The sequence below is a fragment of the Cynocephalus volans genome, chromosome 8 (genome assembly GCF_027409185.1).
Source record: "Cynocephalus volans isolate mCynVol1 chromosome 8, mCynVol1.pri, whole genome shotgun sequence".
Taxonomy (NCBI): Eukaryota; Metazoa; Chordata; class Mammalia; order Dermoptera; family Cynocephalidae; genus Cynocephalus; species Cynocephalus volans.
In genome coordinates this window covers 27,217,112-27,241,120 of record NC_084467.1, presented here as the reverse complement: position 1 = coordinate 27,241,120, position 24,009 = coordinate 27,217,112, and the positions used below count along the sequence as shown (strand labels likewise).

The following is a 24,009-nucleotide window of genomic DNA, read 5'->3' as shown; positions in this document are numbered from 1 at the left end:
CAGAATAATGACTAAGCAAGCATGCTGTTAGCTCCCCAACAACAGTTCTGTGTACATGATAACACACAGCAAAGATGAAAACTGCTATTCATCTGAGCCAAACAACAGAAAAATGCAAGCAGAAAATTGTTAGTGCTGGAGGAGGACACCAAAACAAATATTTTCTTCTAGCTATGGCATTTCAGACCGACGGCAAACACAGTACCCAGGCCCTGTTCCCCAGGCAACATGGTTGATTAAAGAGCAAAGCAAGTGAAAGACTCCAGCACTGGGCGCAGACCCGGGCTTGGATTGTGGTTCCTTCTGGAGACTGACCTATGACTTTGGGTGAGATTCTGACTTCATGTGTCTGTGTGAGTGAAGTAGCATACAATACTAGTTAAGAGGTCGGTCCCTGGAGGGAGGCAGAAACTAGATTCAAATCCCTGCCTTTTAATGGAGGCCAAACCTTTAGTAAGCTGCCTAATATGGCTAAGCCTCGGGTCATGTTTCACAAAATAATAAGAGTTAGCATTCATCGAATGCTAACTATCAAGCCAGCCAGTCACTCTGCTAAGCACTTTACATGCAAAACTCTCATTTTAATCTCCACAACGCCCCAAATGGGGTAGACTGAGTATGGTATTGGCACCCATTCTGTCACCTCCTTCTTATATCCACTCCCTTTGGTAGTTCCCTCTCATCTTGATTCAGTAAGAAGCAGAGACTTGAGTGCTTGAGTAATAGGGATTAAACTCTTCTTTCTCTTGTGATGCAGCAACCTCCATGTGAACAAGCCCAGGCTAGGCCGCTGGAGGATGACGCATCACATAAAGAAAAGCCCTAGTGTGCCCCCACCAACAGTTGGCCAGACCCAGCTGCCTGCAGACGCATGGGTGAGCATGAGCCAAGTTCAGCCAAGCCTGGCCTACCCCAGAAGAACCACGCTGCTGAACCCAGCCCAAACTGCTAAACTGTAGAAATGGGAGCTAAGTAAATAGTTGTAGTTTTAAGCTACTAAGCTTTGGGATGGCTTGTTATGTATCAAAAGCTTCCTGACACAGATTGATACAATTATCCCAGGTTTAAAACTGGCCAAGGGACAGAGAAGTTAGGTAATTTTCCAAAGTCACGCAATTACAAAGGGACAAAGAGGATGATTTCAATCTTGCTCAGATGCTGCTCTTTTAACCATTAGGCTATATTGCTCTGGAAACCAAGAGTGAAATGCTGCGTGTGAGAATGCTAGGGGCATGTGCCTAAGTCAGGAGAGGAAGGAAGGCCTCTTTGAGGAAGTGTCATTTAAGCTGAGGCCTAATGGAGAATAAGCACTTAGCCAGGCAAAGAATGCAACGAAGAGCTTTCCAGACACAGGGAACAGCATGTGCAAAGACCATGAGTGGGAAAGAGCTTAGTGCACTGGTAGGAATAATGTTCACATTAATGTGCGCAGAGAGGAGTCATATGAGGTGAAGTTAGAGATGTCAGAATCTGCCAGGCCTTGGAGGTGGTGCTTAAGAATTTTATTCTAAAAACACAGGGCAGCCATTGGCAAGATTTAAGTAGGGAGGTGGCAGGCTCTGGTTTCCATGGATGAGGGATATTTCTTCCAGGACAATCCAAAGGAGTGACCGGTGGGGACTGAGGCTTGAGCCAATATCTATGATGAATCTACTGGGCACCGGGTAGGTGTGGCGCTTGTCTCCACAACAACCGTGAAGGATACAGTGAGCATCTTCACTCTCAAATTAGAAAGAGAACACTGAGGCTCAGGAAGGTTAAAAGACTTCTCAAGTTTACCCAAGAGATTCCAGCTCTCTCAGCACCCAAGGGGCCTGAGCCACTTCTTTCAGTTCAGGGTGCAGGGGAAAGTTGACAGTAGCTGAGACTTAGTTGCCATGCCAGGGCCTGTGTGCCTGTGTCTGAAAGGTACCTTGAAACCCACTGAGCTCTGTCCATGGGACCTCCCTGGTGGGGTGAAGGGGTTGAGCAGAGGGCCTCCTGTCCCCAGTCCTCCTCCACTCTGTGGGCTGCAGTGAAGATGAAGTGAGATGATGGGTGTGGAAGCACTCGGTAAATTGTCAGCAGCACTGTGCAAATGTTAGAAGCTCTAACTGAGAGATCTTGTGGCCACAAAGAGCCCAGCCTGGCTGCATGCTTTAGAGTCCGACTGGCCCAATTCACAGCCCAGAGCCTGGTTTACTAAAGATGAGAAGTCAGGGGAATTGCTGAGACCTCAGTCTCTTCATCTGCAAAGTGGGCTGGTGATACCCACCAGGGTTAAAGGAGGTGACACTAAAATCTTAGCTTCCTGAATGCCATGTCTGGACTTCGTGTTCATCCTATTTCTTAGCAAAGGTCTTCACACATAGTACATAAACTTTTTATAATGTCCCTGGGACACACCTAGAACTCAGTAAAGAGCAGTCTCCTTCTCTCCTTCTACACTTTTCTTTGAAACACCTCCTTCTCAAAGCTGTGCCCCACAGTTCCCTTTTAATCCTGAGGTTCCTTCATCTTTGACCCCCAAAGTGTCAGATAGTCTTCTATACACATGCATAAGAGCCATGTGGTGTTTGTTTCAAATACAGATTCCTAGGCACTCTTGGTGAAATGACAATTCAGCTGGTCTAGCATGAGGCCCGGGCATCTGTATTTTGAGCAGATATCCTTTCTTCACCCTCTTCCCACCCCCGCATCCCCCATTCCTACTCCCTGTCGTGGTTTTGATGCAATGGTAGACTTGGAGACACCCAGACAGGTGTGGATTTCCCTCTAGATGCTCTGCAGCAATTCCTTGCCTCTCAGGGCAGGTGGGACGGCCTGAGGCGGTACGCTGACACGTGGAAATGAGACAGCCCCCACCACCACCACGCAGAACGCTCCTTCCTGATTCTCCCTCCAGGGGGCAGGAGTGAGTTGGGCCAAGGACCAGAAAGGTTGGGGAGATGAGGGATTCAGTGATCTGGGGAATGAGACAGGAAATACTAGGAAATAAATACAGCAATAAAGGAGCTTCGGCTGGGAGCTACAGAGTGACTCTTATTGTTCAAATTATCTTTAAAACTTTTCATTTGAATCTGTTTAATAAGGGAAGGCTTACCCTAAGGAAGAGGTATTTTTTTAATGTGAATTGGGAGCTGAATTGGAAAGAACGTTGCAACAGAGATATTAAAAAGGGGATTAAACCAAACCACTGGTGGCCCATCTCTGCAGGCTCCCACAACCTGCGACACAGCTCCCAAAACCATAAAATTAAATTACAAAGAGGTACACAGGAAGTGGGACGTTAATCATGATTCATCTTCTTTCACCGCTCATGGCTCCTGTGCTAAGCAGACACAGAAGGCTATTCTGAAGGGCTCCTGGTGTCTGGGTAGAGCTCAGGTCTTGAAGCCTCACTAGACTCCTAACCCTGCTCTGCTCCTTCTGATCTGGAGAACCAAGGGTAAGCTGCCTAATCTCTCTGAGACTCAACTTCCTCATCTATAAAATGGGAGTAATATTGACCATCTAATGGGAAGAATTGCTAAGACGATGAAATAAATCACAAAATTAAACTATGGAGCTTGACACATATAAGGTGCTCAAGAAAATGTTAGTGGCCTTTTCTGCAGCCTAAGGCAGAAGGAAACAAAACAAAACAAAACAAAACCTTGCAATGTCTTAGCTTATTGATATTCTGTCCCTATGTCCGTCAATCCTTCCTCTGGTGACCATGACCCCTTGCTTGGATCCCAGCCACCTCTGGGCTTTACTGTCCTTGGGGTGGCATTTTTATGGCTCATCCATCACTCACTTCCTCATTCATTCATACATGCTGCATAGTCACTGAGTGCCAGGTACTCAGCTGGGTACTGGGGAGAAAAAGATGAGTAAGACCCAATCCTTGCCCTTAAGGAGTCCATGGTCAAGTGCAGGAGGAGGAATTGTCGCCACAGGCAGCACACAGTATGTGCTGGATGACCACTCCCTCATCAGAAATCTCACTCGGGAACTGCACTGGTAGATCTGATGGGGGCGTGTGTCCTCCCCGCTGGCCAAAGGTCAACAAGAGAGCTGGTTTTAAACCACCCTCCCATTCCATCACTCGCACACGAAGACCCTCACGATGTAGTCCTCAGAACCAGGGAAGCGTCTGCCTCATGATAATCTCTTCTGTTTTCTCTTTATAGATAGTATGAGTTATGAAAACCAACTGTTATGTTCTCCCTTTTTGCCCTGGCTGCCAAGATTCTCAAGTAAAATGCTGTCCTCAACCGAGCAGTTTCCCTTAGCCTAAGTTTTCTGTATGTAAGTCTCCTCTCCTCATGTCGTTCTTGTCCTGTCATTTCATCCTTGATAATAACAATGGTGATGATGATGACAAATATGGAGTCTTTATTCTACTCCAGGTGCTGAGTGAGCTTTGCATACATTATTTCATTAACCTCCACGCAACCCTTTAAGGTAGTCACTATGACTTTTTCCACTTTTCAGACAACAAAAACAGCACAGAAAGTTTGAGGAACTTAGTTATAGCTAGGAAGTGTGCTGAGAGTCTAATCCACCTATTTTTTTTTTATCTGAGCCACCTTACAACCCTCAGGAAAGAGGTAGGGTATGATGGCTTATTCAAATTAAAGAGAGGAACATGGAAGAAGGGGAAAGAAAAAAAATGTTGAATGGGGTGAGCAGTAAAAAAGTCAGGACGACACACTTATTCTAGATCTTTAAGGCAATCCCGGGAGTGGAACAGCCTGAGCAAAAGCCGGGCGATGTGCACCTGCTGGTAGCTCATCGTGGTGTGCAGAGCCTGTGGAGGGAAGCAGCAAGGTGTGCATCTAGAGATGAGGCAGGGTCACTGCAGAGACCCTTGACGACCAGCCCAGGGGGTCAGAGGACAATGGGGAGCCATGGGCGATGTCTGAGCAGCGCTGTTGTTGTGCTTCAGGAAGATGAAGCTGGCGAAGGGTGGAGGACATCCAGGAGAGAAAGGAACCAAATGCAGAGATGTCATGAAGGTGGCAGAAGATGGACAAGTGGGGAGGCATGGTGTCAAAGGCCATCGTGATGACAGACTGCCAGGATGTGTGAGAGACTGCAGGAGAGAAGGGCCTCTGTCTGCTGGCACTGTTTCAGGCACTACTTCCCTTGACAAACAAGGATGGGGGGGCATTGATGTCAAAGTATGGGGCGCTGAGACCCAGCCCTGGGGGAGATCAAGGCAGGGAGACACTTGCTTAAGTGTGGGGTCTCAGAGCAAGGATTCCAACCTGCGGCTCAGGGGGGGTCTCTGAAACCAGTCACCAAACACTGAGGGATGTGAGGATGTGTTTCAGGCAAGAGGGTGCACAGCAGCTTTCTGCAGAGTCTCAAAGAGCTGTTTGACCCCTCAAAGGGGAGAAAGCACTAGTCTAGCATTAGATCCCAAAGACCTCCAGAGCTGGCTCCTCCTCTAGGACCTGAGTTTCATGTGCGGGCCTTGTCCTTGTCACTCCCATTACCAGGTTTCAAGTTTTTTAAATAATGAGAATAATGAAAGAGGATATGTATTCCAAGCAATTTTTCCAGAAAAGTAGGGTTTACCTAATTGTTTAAATAACAGAAGCACAAAGAATTGGTTTGTTGGGAGAGCAATTCAAACAAGGCAGCCCCTGGGATTCCCAAGTCTCACTGGCTCCACCGATGTGGGGGACGGGCTGGGGTGGTCAGCAGTGGAGATCTACAATGTAAGTACGGGACAGCCCTCTTCCTCCCTGCCAAAAATAGTCCCAGAAGGCTGCCAATCAGAATATCATTTCTGTTTTATTTTATTTTTTTAAGTGCTTAAACAGATTTCTTTCTTCAGATTATTTTCGTACATGGGTCTAGCTTGGAATGATGCCTTTCAACTCTGCAGACTAAGTTCTATCTGACTTGGGGAGATGGGAAGGTCTTGGGTCCTGACCCAGGGCCTGTAAGCAGTGTGGGAAGCTGGGCACACCCAGCAAGCTCCAGGCCACCTTCCCACTCTCACCTACCCTCATACGTGCTACGTTTCATCCCCATGCAACGAATCGTCCTTCCCTGAACCTGCTAGACTGTTTCCGTAAGCTGTTCCTTCTCGCTTCCCAAGACTTAGCTGAGGGGACACAACTATGGAAACCTTCGTGGTTATTATTAACCATGACATCCTCTGCTCCCAGGGATCAGTACCCAGGTCTTTCATCAGTGCAGGGGTCTCCTTTGTTGACCCTTAGCCTCCTCCGGGAAGCCTTCCCTAAGCCCCAAGCCTGGGTCAGGTCGTGTGTCCCCTTGGTGTGCTCCCATGGCACTAGTACTTCATCAAAACACTTATCATAATGTGTCATGGTCTGCTTTTTGCAAGACACTGGAGGTCCATGAAGGAGATCAGACACTGTCCCCATCTTTTCCACCACTGCATTTTTTCCCCACACAATATCTGGCACATAGTAGGTGCAACATAAATATTTGTTAAATGTCATTGTTGTTGGATGTATCTGTGTCCATCCCACACACTGGGATGACACTGGGAGCTCTTTGAGGGGAGGGCTTCTGTCCTACTTGTCTCTGTATCCCTGGGACCCAGCGTAGGGCCCGGCACTGAGAAAGCAACTCTAAGTGTTTGCTGAATGAATCCTAAATGAAGGAAGGAACAATGTCTTTCCATAGTCAGGGTGACGGAGTCGACAGCAAATCCAAAAACCCCATGCTGAGGCTGTGAAATTTTAGCAATGAGGGGAATGAATGAGTAAGTAATCCTTGGCCATGAGTCAGTAAGTGGCTTGCCACAAGTCTCTAAGCCCTAATGCAAGACTAATTAAAAGATAACAGAATAAGATTCTGGAGTTAAATCAACACTAGACAAAACTACTGATTTTTCTCCCAAAGCCCTCTTCTCCCCATTTCTTCCCCACCTCTGCTAATGGCATCACTGTCCAACCAGAAGCTCAAGCCTAAAACTTCAATTCAGCCTCAATGTCTCTATGTGCCTCAGCAGGTCTGTTGGCTCCTCTCAAAGTACACACTGAATCTCCCACTTTTCCGTCTCTCCTGCCATCACTCTGGCCCAGTGGCCACCATCAGGCCTCACCTGGACAACCGCAGCCCACCCTAGAGGCACCCCAGCTTCCTCTCTCACACACCCACAGACCATCTCCACGCAGAAGCTGCACAGAGCTTCACAAAATAGTGAATCTGATGTTCTCAAAAACCTCCAAAGGTGTCCCATGACACACAGAATAAAATCCAAACTCCCTGCAGGGATCCTCCAGGCCTTCTAAGACCCAGCCTGCCTGCCTGTGATCTCACCTTCTACCGTGGCTCCTGCCCATTGCACTCCAGCCAAAGCTGCCGCAGGTCCTCGCGCTTGCTCCCCTCCTGCCTGCACGTCCCTCCGGTCCCTCCTGGATCTTCACCTGACTCGCTCCTTCTTCAACCAAACACTCACCTCTCCTCAGAGAGGCCTTCCCTGACACCCACCTAAAGGAGCTCTCCCTATTACTTTTCTCTGTTTCATTTACACCATCACACCCATTCCTATCTGATATTTTCTTGTTTATTTTTAGGTGTTTATTATCAGTTTCCTCCAACTGGAATACCAGTTCTTTTCACATTCTGAAGTTATCATAGTTTTTTTTTTTTTTTTTTTAAATTCTGTTTCTCTCCCCAACGAGCATGTAAGCTCTAGAAAAGCAGGGCCTTCCTGGTTTACAGCTCTACCCCTCTAGTTCTCAGCACAGTGCCGGGCACATAGTAGATGCTTAATAAATATGAGGGTACTTCAAAAAGTTTGTGGAAAAACAGAATTGAAAGATAATACAAATCTTTTCACAAACTTTTAAAAGTACACTCATCTTTGTTGACTGAATAAATGAATGAATGAACTAATTCAAAATGTGTCCACAGAGTGAAGTCAGCTTGGGGAGAAAAGTGAACGTGGTGTTAACTGCCATGAGAAAGAATACAGAACGCAGACAAGGAGGACCTGATCTGCACAGACTGGGTCATACCTGGATTACTGTACTTGGTTCTGGGAGTCACACCACAAGGACCAACAGTGTGGACAGGAAACTGACCAAGATTTGATTTGATGGAGTAAGGGCAAAATACAGATCAATGAGAATTAGTTCGAGAGAGACACATTTTAGTTACAGAAAGAGAATGGCCTTTTGAGAGAGTTCATAGCAAGGGAAAGGGCTGCCTAGGAAGTGGTGGGTTCCCCATATAAGGAAGTGTAGGAGTCGATAACCACTTAGCAAGGGTGTTGAGGAAGGGACGCATGCAGTAGGAGACAGCCTTCGAGGTCCCTTTCATACTGGAGATGTCTGAGTTTCTGTGAGATAAAGGGACAGAGTCAAGAAAAAATTGCTGGCTGAAAAGAGTTCTAGAACTTACTTACCTAGCTACACCAGTAGAAGGAAATATCCTCAAACCATGTCTACACATTAAGCAGTGGAAAGACTAGCTGAGAGGTGTCTTTTGGGCCTGAAGGCATCCCAGGAACAGCGTGGATAGCTCCCTGGGATTTGAAATCTGTGTGTGATCATTCAGAACATGGGACTCCCAGATATCCTGATTATTCAAAGCTGCCTCAAATTCTAGGGAAAGACAGCCAACGTTATCACATAATGGCTATGATGGTCCTGAATTTCATTGTTTAAACTCTACCCTTTCCTAACTGTAGGAACTTGGGCAGAGAAATTAGCCCCTTCGAACTTCAGTTGCCTCATCTTTACAGAGGACTTCACTTAAAAATGGGGGAGGGAGCAATTAAAACCAGAATGGCACAATCTGATAATTATCAAAACTCAGTGACAGACACATAGACATTCATTATACTATTTATTTTACATTTAATAATTTGCATAATAAAAAGTAAAAAAGATGGGGAGTTTAAAATAGTCCTGTCTCATATAATAATTATAGGGCTTAAAGAAATTATCATCATCATCATCATTACAAGGAATTTTTACAAATCCTAATTATTACCAGGAATGTTTAAATATCCCATTTAATCATCCCCAAACCCTATGAAATGCACAGTAATCATTGGGCAGATGAGGATACCAAATGAAGAATTTGATTTAGGAATTGGAGGATCACAAGGAAGCTCAGATAAATTAAGCAGTAACAAGTTCTGCAGCTGGCACAGGGCTGAAATGTGATCCGAAACCAGAGTTACCTGACTCCACCAGCACAGCTGCCTTTATTTCAAGAATAGCTCATTGTGTTCTACTCGGTTGATATCTATGCCATTATGATATCATTTATTCATCTAAGTCAGTGGTTTCCTAGCTCTTTTCTCAGTAGCAGAACCTTTTTTACAAACACAGTCTTACTTAGAACTCCAGTAAGTAAAACTGATAAAAGCTGAGCAGCTCGGACTGAAGTGAAGATTGGGGCCCATCAAGCAGCCCACTTGACGCCAGGGTGGCCTCTGAAGCATCCTGGGGTCTATGGAGCATAGCGTGAAAACCCCAGATTGCAACCAAGAACAAAAACCCTTGAACCCTAAGAATTACATATTGAGGTCAGCCTCATTTTTATGATGTGTCTTTCCTTTCCCTGTCTCCCATCACATATGATCCTCATTATCAACTCTGAGGTGGACAAGGCAGGGCATATCATCCTCAATTTGCAGATGAGGAAATCAAGGCCAAATAGGATCTAAGCAACTGGCCAAAGGTGCTACAGTTCAGTTTTCGGTCAAGTGCAGACTGGAAGTAGACTCTGTTTCCATTAACTCAGTGTGGCCTGGCAGAGAGGGTGCCATCTACTGGAAATTGCTACTGACCCTTGGTCAGCAAAGTCGACAATCGCTCCTTGGCCATTGAGAGCTCAGCACAACCCCATGGACCCCTGCCAAGGCCCTGTCCCAGAGCAGATGGTAACAGGCAGGGGATAAGGGCTCAGTGCCATTGAAGGGCCTGACAGCAGGACTTTGGCTCTAAACAGGCCATTCCTGTCTGAGCCACGTCATGCTGAGCACAGAGCAGGGGAGGCAATGACAGCCACGTGCATTCTACCTTCATCTGCAGCAGTGAATAAACCTGCAAAGGGACAGCAGGCAGTGCAGACCTGGGTATCAGCTACACTTCGCTTTTCTTTTTTTTAGCTCTTGCTTAGACATCCCTGAAACCAGAAGCAGCTGATAAATGCCTGAATGCAACTCCAGAGCATCTCTGAACTGAGAAGGAGCATGTGTTGGAGCAGGCAACACTTAATTATCACTTAGTCTTTAATTAGCACTTAATTATTAACACTTAATCCATCTGTAAAATGGGGACACTAATACCTGCCTCATAGGGACTCTGAGAGGATTAATTAATGTTTGCAGCCCACTTTAAAGAAGCAAAGCATTGAAGAAGTGCTCAACGGTGGCATTAATAATCACAGCAGATTGACTTCCTTTTTCTAATGAGGTCCCTTTTTCCTCTCTGCTCCTTCCTCTCCTTGCGAATATCCATCCTGAGTAATATCTGCCCGACTCTGCCCTGGTGGAGAAATGCTCAGCTCTGTTTCCCACACACGGGGTTTCCCATCCGGGAAACGGGTTATTTACAGTGTAGTATTAAAGTGCGGGTTACATCTTCCCGCACTTTAATTTTCCATTATGTCCTCTGAATATGTCAATGCCTTTTCAGTAAATATTTTGATGTGTGCTCTTGCAGCAGCTTCTGTGGGTGCTGAATGGGACAGCTGCTCCCTGTATTAGGGAATTCCAGATGTGGTTTAAAACCACCAGACTCATCTGCGAGAACACCCACCCTCTATGTGGGAGTGGGGAAGGATCTTCTAGTTGCCTCTGGGGAAAGCCAGGAGCTATCTAGCCCTAAGCCTTGGTCAGGGTGGCTTTTCAAGGACCTCAGATCCACATAGGGGTTACCTATGCCTTTAGGATGAGAAATGTCCCCTCTGTGGGCTGCTGAAGAGGTAGCCTGGAAAACAGCCCTGGTCTGGCCCTTCACCCAAGTAACTTCAGAACCTCAGTCAACTCTTCTATGAAGATTGAACAAAGCACCATGGGTGTGGGGGGGGGGAGGGGAGGAGTGGAGAAAAAGTATGCAGACTTTAGGGTTCAACCAGACTGAACAGTGGGCCAGAACAGTCCCCCAGAAGGTCACGCCTCATTCCACCCTCCTCCCTTGGTGCCAACTAAATAGGAGGATACTCACTCTTCTTGGAAGCTGAACCCGTGATCTCTCGGAGTCCCAGCCATGGGGGCAGGGAACTGCTCCGTCGAGGTCCTGGGCTGCAAGGCCTCTGGCAGGCCCTGGACTCTCTTCCAGATTTCATGACAAGTCTTGTCTAGGCTGTCTTGGGGTGTGTCCTGGTGGATCCAGATGTATCTAGGGAATGGGCCCAGGGCGGAGGGGCGCTTGGCCACAAGGGCCAAGGACAAAGGGAGCCCATTCCCACTGGCCATACTCCTCTCTTTCTAGAAGCTCCTTTGTCCACCCAGGGCTCGAAGACAGGGGGACCATCCACCGCTGCTCATTCACCAGAAAGGGTGGTGAGGATGGGGCCCGGCAGAGGCAGAGCAGTTCTTTCCGGCTGTGGCTCCAGCAAGGGGACGGTGTCCAGAGGCAGTCGATTCGTGCGTGAGCGGCGGGTGGAGGACCGCTTTCTTCTGGAGAGGGGGGCCTTCTTTGGGTTTGTTTTTATTTGCTCTTTCCTGACTTTTGCCCCCCTCCCCGTCTCCCTTAGAAGATGTCTTCTAAGACGACTTTTAAAAGTCAACAAAAACCAGTAGCTTAGAAACCGTGGAATCCCTCGGAGCTCAGGAACCAGGCGCCAGGGCGGGCAGAATGACATCTGGGAACAGCTGGAGGGGGAGGGCTGGCTCTCCCCACCGTCCCTGGCACTGCCCCCTTGTGACACCCCCGCGACACCTTGCGGCGCCTGGGGCTCAGTCCCTTCTCGCCCGCTGAGCCACGCGGATGACTGAGTAAGGGTCTGGCACTGTGCTAGGCACCGTGGGGAAAGGACCCCCCATGAGATTCTCTTCTCAGGCCTTCCCGAGGATCCCCGCGCAGGCCGAGGGCCAACGGTCCCCGCCCTTACCCACCGGGTCCCCGACTTGGCTGTCCCCACTGCCCCCGGTCCCCCTCTGCGGCTCCGGGAAAGAAACCTCGGGCGTGTGGATCGACCGCAGCCCACCCACCGGGCCCCCTAGAGACACCTGCCACAGCCCCGCCGGGCTGCAGGGAGGGCACCGGGAGGGGTCCCGACGCCTGAAGAGGGCGCTGTCGCGGCAGGACAGGCCGGCCGGCGCTGGGGCCAATTTGCGTGCCAGGGGCTCCTACGGCCTTGCTGTCGAGCGCTGGAATTCTTTCTGCGGGTTTCAAACCCAACGGCTCGGCTCGGTGCGCGGGGCGTCCCGGCTTCGGGGCCCACCGCCCGCCGGTGGCGTGGGGGTGGGGCGGGGCCCGCAGGACCCCAGGGCGGTTTCCCGGGTTAGGAGTCAAAGCCAAATGCGCGGTCGCCCTGCTCGGCCACTCCAAACCAACTTCTGCATCTGCTGGGGGCGCTGCCCCCTTCTCCACCTGATTGTAACCCTAACTGCTATTTTATGGGGCGTTCACCGTGTGCCAGGTGCTGGGCTCATACTCAATTCCGTTGGAGTCCATGAAATTAGTGCTACTTTTTGTTATCATTCTACATGTGAGAAAACCGAGTCTCAAAGTCCTAAAGGGTTGTGTGCAAGGCCCACCCAGAAATAAAGAGCTGGGATTCAAACCCAGCCCTCCAGGCCTGATCCCTCCCCTTAGCTTGGGACAGGCTGTTCCCTCCAGCGCTGGGTGGGAGTGCGAGTACGCGGCCGAGGTGCAGAGAAGGGTGAGGGTGCTTTTGGATCACTAAGCTCCACCCGCACTGAAGCCCCTAGTTAGACTCGGAGCTGACACAGCACCTGCACCCGGGCCTCTCTGGCCCCAAGCTTCAGTGACTGTTCCTCCAGTGGTTCCCCTGAAAAAGAAGAGCAGAGAGGGCAGAGAAAGAAGAGTAGATTCAGGTAGGCCATGATGGCAGCCTGTAGAAGTAGGGCTGGGTTAAATCCTGACACTGCCACTCCTAGCTGTGTGACCTCAATAACTTTCTTAACTTCTCCCATCCTCATTCGTTTATTCCCCAATATTGGTGGAGCCCTTCCTTGTGCCAGGTGAGTTGTTGGGCCGTGAAGAACAAATAAGATGAACAAAACTGGCAGGTCCCTGCTCAGGGAGCCCATATTCTAGTGGAGGTAGATATATGGCAAACTAGCAAAGCTAGTAAAGAAATAATGATTAGAGATGAAATAAAAGCTCTGGCAGGAAAGAACTAACAAAGCCAGGCAATGGGGATGGGAGGGGAAGCAATGTTAGGTGGTGGTCCAGGCAGGCCTCTTTAAGGAGGTAGCATTTGAGATGGAATGGAAGAGTGAGAGGGAATTCTTTTATGTAAAATGGTGTTAATAAATTATTGTGAGGATCAAATTTCTGGCACATAGTAGGCACTCAATAAATATGCATTAGATGAATTAGTGATATGCTGTATGCAAAGTGCCTGGCATACAGTAGGTGCCTATACACATTCTTGCTCTTTACAGAGGGGCTGAGTTCCTGGAAATGTTGACTCTAAATTTTGAAATCCAAGCTTCATTCCTCTTTGATTTTCATTATAAAATTGAAGATGTGTTCCTTTGGGGAATATTCCAAGGACCTAGACTGAATAAAATTATAGTTAAGAATGTAGAAAACCTTTTAAAATAGTGTATTTAAAGGAAAGTGATCATTTCTGATGAAATATTAATAGTTCTGAAAATGTCAGTCAGTGTTTGTGCTGCTTGGCATTTGGTTGGCTAACACCTATGCTTAGAGCAGAACGCCAACAGCCCTGCAGTGCCCAGGCCACAGGATTCCGGAAAGTTAGCCAGCTCACTCGTTCCTTCTCCTGCTCTCTCTCCCCCTCAGCACAGGCTAAATTAGAAAGGCTTGCAAAACACACACACACACACACACACACGGAGATATATACAGCAGGGATAGGAAACAAAGAAATATGTTTTTTAGAGCACACAGATTAGATTACTAGAAGATTCTGCAAAAACCTGAAGTGATGTACTTAGAAACACCATAAAGCTACGTCCAATATGGTAGCCACTAGCCACATAGGATTATTTTTATTTTAATGTAAATTAAATTCAAAATTCAGTTCCTCAGTTGCACTAGCCACATTTCAAGTGCTCAGTGTGGCTAGTGGCCACCATATTGGACAGTACAGAGAACATTTCCATTATCATGAAAAACATAGACTCTAGAACCAGATAAACTGGGTTCAAATTCTGAGTTCATGTTTTTTGACAATGTGGACTTAGGCAAATTACTCTGTGCCTTGGTGTATTAGTTTGCTAGGGTTGCCATTACAAAGTACTACTGACTAGGTGGCTTAAACAACAGAAATTTATTCCTTACAGCTCTGGAGGCTAGAAGGCTAAGATCAAGCTGTCAGCAGTGTTGGTTTCATTCTGAGTCCTCTCTGCTTGGCTTATAGACCTTGTCTTCCTATGGTCTTCTATGCGTGTCCAAGTCCTAATCTCCTCTTAAAAGGACACCAGTTATATGGGCTTAGGGCCCACCCTAATGGCCTCATTTTATCTTAACCACCTCTTTAAAGGCCCTATCTCCAAATACAGTCACATTCCGAAGTACTAGGAGTTAGGACTTCAACATATGAATTTTGGGAGGACACTTGTTTTCGTCATCTGTAAAGTGGGACGATAATAAAGAACACTTCCTTTGTAGAATTGTTGTAGATGTTGTATTACTAAGTAATTGATCAATACGTGGAAAGTCCCTGGAACAACACCCAGCATGTAAGAGACACATGAAAGTGCTTACATTAGTTTCTTTGTTGATTACATTGAACTGTATAACTTTAGAGTTCCTGAATAACAGCTTTTGTGCTTTGGGTAGGAAGGTAGAACTTAAGCTGTACTGGGGAAATTGTTCTGTGATGAAAAGTGGACTCAAATCACCATTTAAGCCTTTCCAGGCTTTGTTCATTTTTGAACACTAATCATGGGCCAAGATTGTGCAACACACAGGGATTAAAGATGAATGAGATTTCTACCCTAGACAGAGTCACAGCCTCATGAAGAGGGCAAAGTATTCTATAGGTGCCTGGTATAGAACAGGTGTGGTATAAACTGACTTATTTCAGTCACCATTCAACACGGAGTTATATTCCTCTATCACATGCATCCATGTGCCCAGCACTGTTTGAGGTGCTGAAGATAGAGCAGTGAAGAAGACCAGTTTGGTCCCTGCCTTTCGTAGAGCTTGAAGTGAAGCATTCAATGGTCATAAACATTATTTTTACCTATGAATTATTTTTAGATTGGAAAAATTCTTAAATTTCTCCTTACCACCCATATTACCTTGGGTTCAACCTCTTTGCATCTCAGTTCGCTCATCTATGAAACAGAGATAATAAAATATTGACTTTGTGTTAGTCCATTCAGGCTGCTATAACAAAGTATCTTAGACTGGGTCATTTATAAATAGCAGAAATTTGTTGCTTACAGTTCTGGAGGCTGGGAAGTTCAAGATCAAGGCACCAGGCAATTTGGTATCTGATGAAGTCTTGCTTTCTGTTTCATGGATGGTGCCTTGTTGATGTAGCCCCACATGGCAAATGAGCAAGCCAGCTCCCTCCAACCTCTTTTATAAGGGTACTAATCTCATTCATGATGGTGAAGCCCTCTTGACTTAGTCACATCCCCCAAAATTCCACCTCTCAATATCATTACATTGGATATTAGATTCCAACATATGAATTTGGGGGGATACCAACATTCAGACCATGGAAGACTTCACAGAGTTGTGTTGCAACAATTGAGATAATACATGTAAGATGTGTAGAGTAGTTAGTCTGGCATATGTTACATACCCAATGAATGTTAGCTATCATTATGTAGCATTCTGGGATTCTTGCTTTCCCATTTGAGACCAGGAGAGCCTCAAGAGAAGGCAACTCTCTCTACCTATCCTGCAGCCAAAGCCTCTATTCACCTGGCTTCCATCTCTGACACAAGCATGACTAGACTGGAGAACTCAGAAAGGTGGACATGGCCTGGGCTCTTTTAAGATCTTCATAGGCCCTAAGCCTGCTTATTCTTTTAGGCCCTATCCCTCATCTAACATATTTTAAACACACCCACCTCTCACAATAAATATAACTTTGGGGCTGGGAAAGAAAATTAAGAGGATTTTTATCATTTTGCTTTTGAAAATTTTTGACCATTAGTAATTTATTTAATTTATGATTAGCTATAATTTCTCACCAGTCTTGGTGCCTACTTGAGAAATCCTGTGCAGCGAGAAAACTCCAACCTACAAATTGTTATCAAATGTAATGAAATTTTTGTGATGGCCAAATTCAACAGTTAATGAAGTTGACATAATGTTATACTTTGCATTTAATTAAATATGTACTGATTTCAATGTTGCAGCTTTCTTCTTTGTATTATGGAGCTAATAGTATAGCTTTCAGACCTCAAACTTTTTTGTAGGCTCTAACAACCACAGATGCTGATAATGCCTAATGTGTCAAACTGCCCTGCACAGGGACATCCTAGGCAAATTTCTTGAGGAACAAACCACGAGAGCTGGCGGAAAGGGAGCGTGCAGCCATGTCTCATGGGAATAGACCTCCCCTGGATGTTGTCTCAGCAATGGAACAAGATTGCAGAGCTGTCAGCCATTTCCAGGACTTTGAAAAGGAACCTTAGATGTTCTGGAAGCAAAGCTGTGACTCTGTGGCTTCTCTCTTCTAGCAATACCATCAGTGATCCCTGCCATTTTTCAGGGGGTTTTATCCCTTATTATTGCCTCATTCCTTACTCACATGGGAGGAGGTAGTTAAGAGCTTGTGCTGTGGCAGCTGACACATTTGAATTTGAGTTCCTGCTCTGCTACTTGCTAAAGGATGGCTTTGTGCATGCTCAACTTCTCTGGCATTTCTTCATCTGCAAAGTGGTAAGAACAATAGGCAGGTTTGGGGAGGGAGAAGTTTCTAATAGGGAAATGCCTGTAAAGTTCTCAGCATACTACCTGGCTCATGGTGTGCCCTCAGTAGAAGAAATTGATAATGATGATGATTATTACTAGCTGTTATTAACAACCTTGTAATGTAAAAATGGCAGCCTATGAGATCTCCATTCAAAGTTAGGGAAAAAGAAGGCCATAGCTGGCAGAAGAAAAGAACATGATTTGGCAGTGGTGGCCCAGAAAGGTAGCAACAAAGACAGAATCCAGTTGGTCTTCTGCCTCCTGCTTTGGTTTCTCTGCCAGACCTCAATCATGATAGATGTCCCAAGGATTCCTGGAGAGACCCTTTCTGGGATCCCTCTCAACTAGAAGCTTGGTGTTCTGGCCTTCCATAACTTTCATGCGGGGCATTGGTCACCAATATGCATTCGTTTAAGACCTCTGCTAGCTTACTGCTGAGATGATGTAAGGCAGCTTTCAGATTTAAAAATACACAATACAGCATAGAAGAATGAAGCAAGAACTGACTCCAATTAAAGAAAGCAGAAAGAGTTGCTACTTTCAGTCACCTGAATTGGTCAGATCTCATGGAGGTGATAAGGTAATAAAACTGGGTATCCCTATTTGTCAGCTGATGCAAAAATGGAAAGGCATTGGGACACGAATTTTTACTTTCTGACAGCAGAAAATGTACATCTTCATCTGAAAAGACAAAAAAAAAAAAAAATGTTTCCTGGAAATAACCCCAAGCATGAATTTATCATGAGTCCTTGTATAAAGGACACTGAGTGACAGAGTGGGCAATATATTCAATTCTGTTTTCATAAAAGACAGAAGTGCTGTTAAGGTGGTCAGTTTCTCACATCAGGGTTCTCTGAAAACAGAGAGCATAACATAAATCATAACTCATTGAAGGCATTCAGTGAGGAATTCAGATAATGAAGTCTAGGAGAGAGATCTTTGGGTCAATTCCACAAACATTACTGAGCATCTACCAAGCATATATCCATTCATCCATCCGTCGAGCAAAAATTCACTGAATGTCCAGCATATACCAGGCACTCTGAATGGCACTGGTGAGGATTGCTTGCAAGAACTGACACCTGGACTGAATTTTGAAGGGCAAAGAGGAGAAGGCCAGACACAGAAGGAGAAGAGCGTTCCAGGCAGAGGGAGCAGCACGCACAGGATCCAGAGGGAAGGGAAAGAGAAAGCCTGGCTGATTGCAGGAGTCCAAGGGCCTCAGAATGGTTGGAGCATGGGGCTGGGGAGGAGGGAAACCTGGGGCTGGAGGGGCAGATAGGGGTAGATAATAGAGGATCTTGTAGGGAGGGTCTAGCAGGAAGCTGGGATTTCACTCTGTAGGCCATGGGGGAAAGTCCAGGAAGACAGGGGAGCTATAAACTCAAGTTAGTGTTCTAAAAAGAGAACTGGTAGCAAAGAGGAAAACACATTGAATGGGGCAAGAGCAGAGGCGGGGCATCTGTTACTCAGCTGTTGCAAGAAACCTGAAAGACATTCAGATAATAGGGGCCCTGATTAGGATCTGGGAGGTGTTAAGGAGCCAGAATCTGGAGAATTTAGCAACTGCCTGAATGTGGAGGCTGAGCGAGAGGGGAGTCCAGGATGAACACCCAGGTTTCTGGTTCAGGAGACTGGGTGAGTGTGGACACTGTTTCCTGAGCTGGGGAACTGAGCACAGAGGCAGGTTGTGGTGAAGGGCTAGAAGTGGGTGAGTTCAGTTCTGAGCAGGCTGGAGGGGAGGGTCTTATGGGACATCCAGGATAAAAGAATGCCAGACAGTGCAGGCACTGGGGACTCAGGAGACAAGAGAAGGTTTCTGCCATAAGGAGCTGCCAGTGCACTAGGGGGGACAAATGAGAAAGCCAACAATTACTGAGAGACCAGAGAGTCACAGAACAGAGGTCTATTTCCCCCCATGCCCTTCCTCCTAGAAACTCCCTGGGCTGCTGTAAGCACTGTAGGTTCTTTCCACTCTGCCCTTCCTCCCTGCCCAAGCCCACACTGTGCTTTCTGCCTGGAAAGTGTCACTTCTCACCTGCACCTCTCCCTAGGCTGAGCTAGGAGCCCTTCGTGTTGCTTTCATCACACCCTGTATCTCTCCTAGAGTAATTAATCATGCTTTGCTGTTTAACTTCCTTCTCAATAAACTATCAACCCCTGAGGGCAGGGACCATGGATAATGTCTTATTCTTCTTTATATTTGTTTCCATAGCACTTAGCACAGAACCTGACATGCAGATCAATATTTGTGGGATGAATATATGAATGAATCAGCAAGTGAAGAGTAAGCAAATGACTGCACAGCATACTATAGAAAAAAATGAGGAAGCGTGTATAAGGGTATTGCTAGCTGCTGTAACAAACCCCAGTATTTCAGCAGATTAACATTGTTAAAGATCATCTCATAAAATGGCCCTGTGCATGTGTTCCTGGTGGGTGGGTGGCTTTCCTCCACATGGTGACTGGGAGACATAGGCTTCTTCTACCTTGTGGCTTTGCCATCCCCTGAGGGACCCAAATGCACTCTAGCTAGCCAGCAGATGGGGGAGTAAAAGTGGGAGGATTTTATGGGGTAAGCCTTGAAGCGACACACATCACTCCTGCTTAACATTCCTTTGGTTAGAACCCTGTCTCATGACTGCACCCAACTGCAATGGGGGCTGGGAAATGTAGCCCTGGAGCCACTTCTCAGTGACAACTCAGTGCTACTGGCATTCTTGGCAGAATTATTCTTTGGGTCAGAGAGAGGCTGTGCACTGTAGGATGTTTAGCAGCAGCCCTGCCCTCTATCCCATATAGATGCCTGTAGCACCCACAAGTTGCAACAAATAAAAATGTCTGCAGACATTGCCCTCAGTTGAGAACCACTTCTCTGTATGATGGAAGGAGAAGCAGAAATTGTTGATGTCCAACTAGCTGTCCACGCTGAAAGAGTCATCTAATTTAGCAGGGGGGGGATGGAAGGGGGGTTAGGAAAGGCTACCTGGGGGAGGTGACACTTGAGCTGAGTGATTATTAGGAACTAGATGAGAGAGGGAATGGTATTGCAGACAGAGGAAACTGCCAGTAAGGGCATGGAAAGCACAGCTGATTGGAGGAACTCTGAGTAGAGATGGTAATATGCAAGAGCCCCTTTCCGGTGGATTATGGCCCCAGTTTTGTCACTGGTGTGAAATCTGTCCCTTCTTTGTTTCACAAATGGAGAATTTTTGCAAAAATGTCAGAATTGGCTGGCCAAGCATTTGGTAGGTAGCCCTGGAGGGATGCTAGGCTGTGGCCCCTCCTCACTGCTCCCTCCTGATTGTGGAGGCCCACGGCCTCACCACACTCGTTCTGGGCTCTTCCTTCATGGACCCCTTCTGTACCTTTCCTTGTGAAGCAGATCACTGCCATCTCTACAGTGACAGCCTCGCCCTTGGGAAATACTGGCTTCTGGCTGATCATACTCATGGTTTCAAAATCCCCGCCCCCAACTCCGATCCCAGGCTCTTCCTGTGGCCCCCATCTCTGCCCTGCAGCCCCCATCTCTGCCCTGCAGCCCTTCTCTGCAGTGCTGCTGGCCCCCGGCCTCCACTTCTGCCCTCACATCGCTGGAGCAGCCCATTTGCTCACCACTGTCTCTTTCTCTTGGCTTCAGAAGACTCTTTGATTTTCTTCTTGGGTCAGAATGAAAATTTCGACATATCAAGTCTACAGTCTCTACTTGAATGAGGCTGAGTTCTTCAGAGCATCAGGCCTTGTTTTCTTTCTAAAAGGAACTGTGATCTTATCTGGATATTACGCTTATCTTGGCGAGTCACTACACTGCATTGGACTTTTTGCAATGTGATACTGTAAAGGGACCTGGACCCATGCACAGAAGCTTGTTGCTCATCAGGGGAACGGAGGGGCAGGCGGGGAGCCAGCTCTGGGGGCTGGGCTGAGAGCCACACTTTCTTCAACAGGGGAGGGTTGCTATTATCTTTTTGACTCCTTCCTCTCCATTGCCCCGCAAGTTTCCAGGGCCCCCATCTCTGCCTCTGCCCACATCTCCCCCAGCTCAGACTATTGCAATAGTCTCTCAAGTGGTCTTCCTTTTTTTTTTTTTTTTTTTTTTTTGCCCCTTCCCTTCCTATCCATTCTCCACGGGGAAGCCAGAGTAGATATCCTGGCACGCCACTGGCTTCCATTTCCCAAAAATAAAAATCCACTTCTCATATTCAGAGCTGTCCACCTTTCCAGTGTATCTGCTGGTAAGGCAGCCATGCTATCACAGTCTTCTCATATCTCTTTATGTGTGTATTCTGACTGTCATGTGTCTGCTCCCTCTCTCCTCCCTCCACCTGAAAAATCCTCCCCTCCTGTTGTGGGCTCAATTGTGTCCCTAAAAATTCATCAGTCGAAGTCCTAATCCCTAATATTTCAGAATGTGACTGCATTTGGAGACTGGGTCTTTAAAGAAGTAATTAAGTTAACATAAAATCATTAGGGTGGGCCTGAATCCAATAGGACCGGTGTCTATAAGAAGAGGATATTGGGACACAGGCGTGTACAGAGGGGAGACATTGTGAAGACACTGGGAGAGGGTGGCCCTCTACAAGCCAAGAAGAGAAATCTCAGAAGGAACCAACCCTAAGGACACCTTGATCTCAGACTTCTGGCCTCCAGAACTGTGAAAAAAATACATTTGTGGTGTTTAAGCCACATAGTCTGTGGTACTTTGTTACGGTAGCAGCTGTAGCAAACTAATCCACCTTCTATTTCCCACTGCCTAAGAATAAAATCCAAATTCCTCACCATTCCCTACGAGACCCTGGATGATCTAGCCTCTGTCCCCAGCCCCTCCCTCATGTCCTGGGTGTTTCCCCTCATTCACCTTGATTCAGCTCCACCCTTCTTCTCCCTTCTCTTTTTAGGGCCTTGCCAAAAAGAGGGCTTTGCTCTCTGTACTAAAATCCCTTTCCCCAACTCTTTGCGGGGCTGCCTTGCTTGATTTTAGATCTCGTCTTCAAGGTCACCTCCTCAGAGAGGCCTTCCCTAACTCTCTTCCAAATATGCCACCATATTCTTTCTCGCAGTACCATGAACTTTTCCTTCATGGCATCCTTAATTAGTAACTTTATGTATATTTGTTTATTTACTGCCCGACTGCATCAAGTCAGGGACCGTTCACTGTGGTGTATATTCACTATCTAGCACAGCACCTGGACACATAATGATGCTCAATAAATGTTTGCTGAGTAAATGAAACTTCACCTTGTTACAGTCTTTATCCAGGCCTCAGGGTCCAGCCCAAATCCTACTTCCCACCTTAAATTAGCCTTTGGATCCCCCAGGTCCAAGAAAAGCTTACCACCTTGATAGGTCTCTATGTAGTATGCCCTTCTTCAGTCATGGTGATTATCGCTGTCTGGCTGGATCAGTTACTGTGAGTTTCCACCTCTGCCCTGCCTCCTCCCAAACCCAGACCACACACTGCGCATCTCTGCATGGCCCAGAGCACGGGAGGCGCTCGGTAAACGTGTGTGGACCCAAATAGATCAGAGAGCGCTGGGATGGTGGAGGGTGTGAGGAACTGGGCCTTTTACAGGGATAAAAAGTGTGTCCTGCCCTGCACAGCCTGCAGGGAGAAGGATGACAAACGTTCCTTTTGCCAGGAAGGGCTTTGGGGTAAACCTCATCTGCTGGTTGCAGCCACAGAGCAAAGTTCTGGGGCTGAGTAGGGGTGAGGTTAAGTCCACCGGCTTGGGGGCCCCAGAATTATAGAGCAGCCCAGACCCTGTTCTGCTCAGCTGCAGTCTGCAGATGAGGCCTGGGCATCTCTACCTGGCATCTCCATGTTTCTCTGGAGGAGAACCCTGCCTACAAGAGAGAGGTTAGGTCTAAAATTAGGAGCCAGGAGCCCACAGAGGCAAGGCCCAGCCAAGAGCCCCCAAGGCCATCACCCACTCTCGGCATAGGCCGTCCCTCCCTCCTCTTCAGGACTGGTGAGAAGCCCTCGGCCACCCCACCCCGGCTGGCTGAGCCCTCTCTTTTGGGGGCTGGGTCTGTACAATGGGAAACGAAAAGCCCCCTCCCTGCTGCCCCAGAGACATAAAGCAGGCCTTTCACTGAGTTCTGGCTGCTTCGGTTAGTTCTTGGCATCCAGCGAGGCGGCGTCGGGAGGGGCGGGCAAGCGAGTGGTTGGGGGCGGGGATGGGGCCCGAAGACTCCGAGGAGGCTCGCCCGCCCCGGGCCACCGGGTGGCTCCCCAGCTGCGGGATGAGCTCATGCAGGGAGACCGGAACAACTTGGGGAAGGGGGAGGGAGGAAGGCCGGCACCGAGGGGGCTGCGAAAGCGGGGCTCCGGGGAGCAAGTCTTCGTGGGGAGTAAGGACGAGCATCCACTCCTCTGGCACTGTCCCCTCCCCCCCAACCCGGGTCGCCAACCCCATAGTCAGTCCCTCCCCATGCCCTTCTGGGGAAATGGCAGGCCCCGACCGCCGGCCCACGCTGGTGGCAGCCCCCTTCCCCCACCTTTCCCTACCTAGGTCGCGAACCCCCAAACCCCTCTCTATGTCCTTCCACGGAAATTTCCAGGCCTCGCCGCCTGCCGGCCACTGCCCCCTGGGCCCTGCAGATGCCACAGCTCCGGCTTGGCCAAAACGCGAGGCTCACTGAGCTCGGGGCGCAGCCTTTGTCGGGTGCCTCTGGCGAACGCGGTGGAGGACCCCACCGGCAGGTGCCTCTCCTGCGCGCCTCCTCTCCGGCCGGGCTGTGCTCCTCCGGGTCCCCTCTGGCCTCCGTCCCCCAAACGTCTCTTCTCTGGCCGAGAGTTTGGCGTAGACAGCGAGGGAACCATCGTGACTGGCGGAGGAGCCTGGGGTAGACGAGACTGAGACGGCGACCGAGTCGGGGTGGGGGAAGGGGGGTGACCGACGCTGGACCCTCGGGGCCTGGAGGCAGTGGCTACCGGAGAGAGATGGGGGGCTGCTCAGGCCGCGGAGATAAACTCTCCTGGTTCGGGGCCGTGGTT

General features: G+C 47.9%; 1 protein-coding gene across 1 annotated transcript in view; it reads right to left on the bottom strand.

The window, feature by feature from the left end:
* C8H1orf94 (chromosome 8 C1orf94 homolog) overlaps positions 1–11,461 on the bottom strand; it is a 33,798-nt gene extending 22,337 nt beyond the window's left edge. The window contains 1 exon segment of the mRNA XM_063107079.1: positions 11,139–11,461. Within this exon segment, the coding sequence (XP_062963149.1) occupies positions 11,139–11,461 (323 nt within the window).
* Between the last annotated feature and the right edge of the window lie 12,548 nt (positions 11,462–24,009).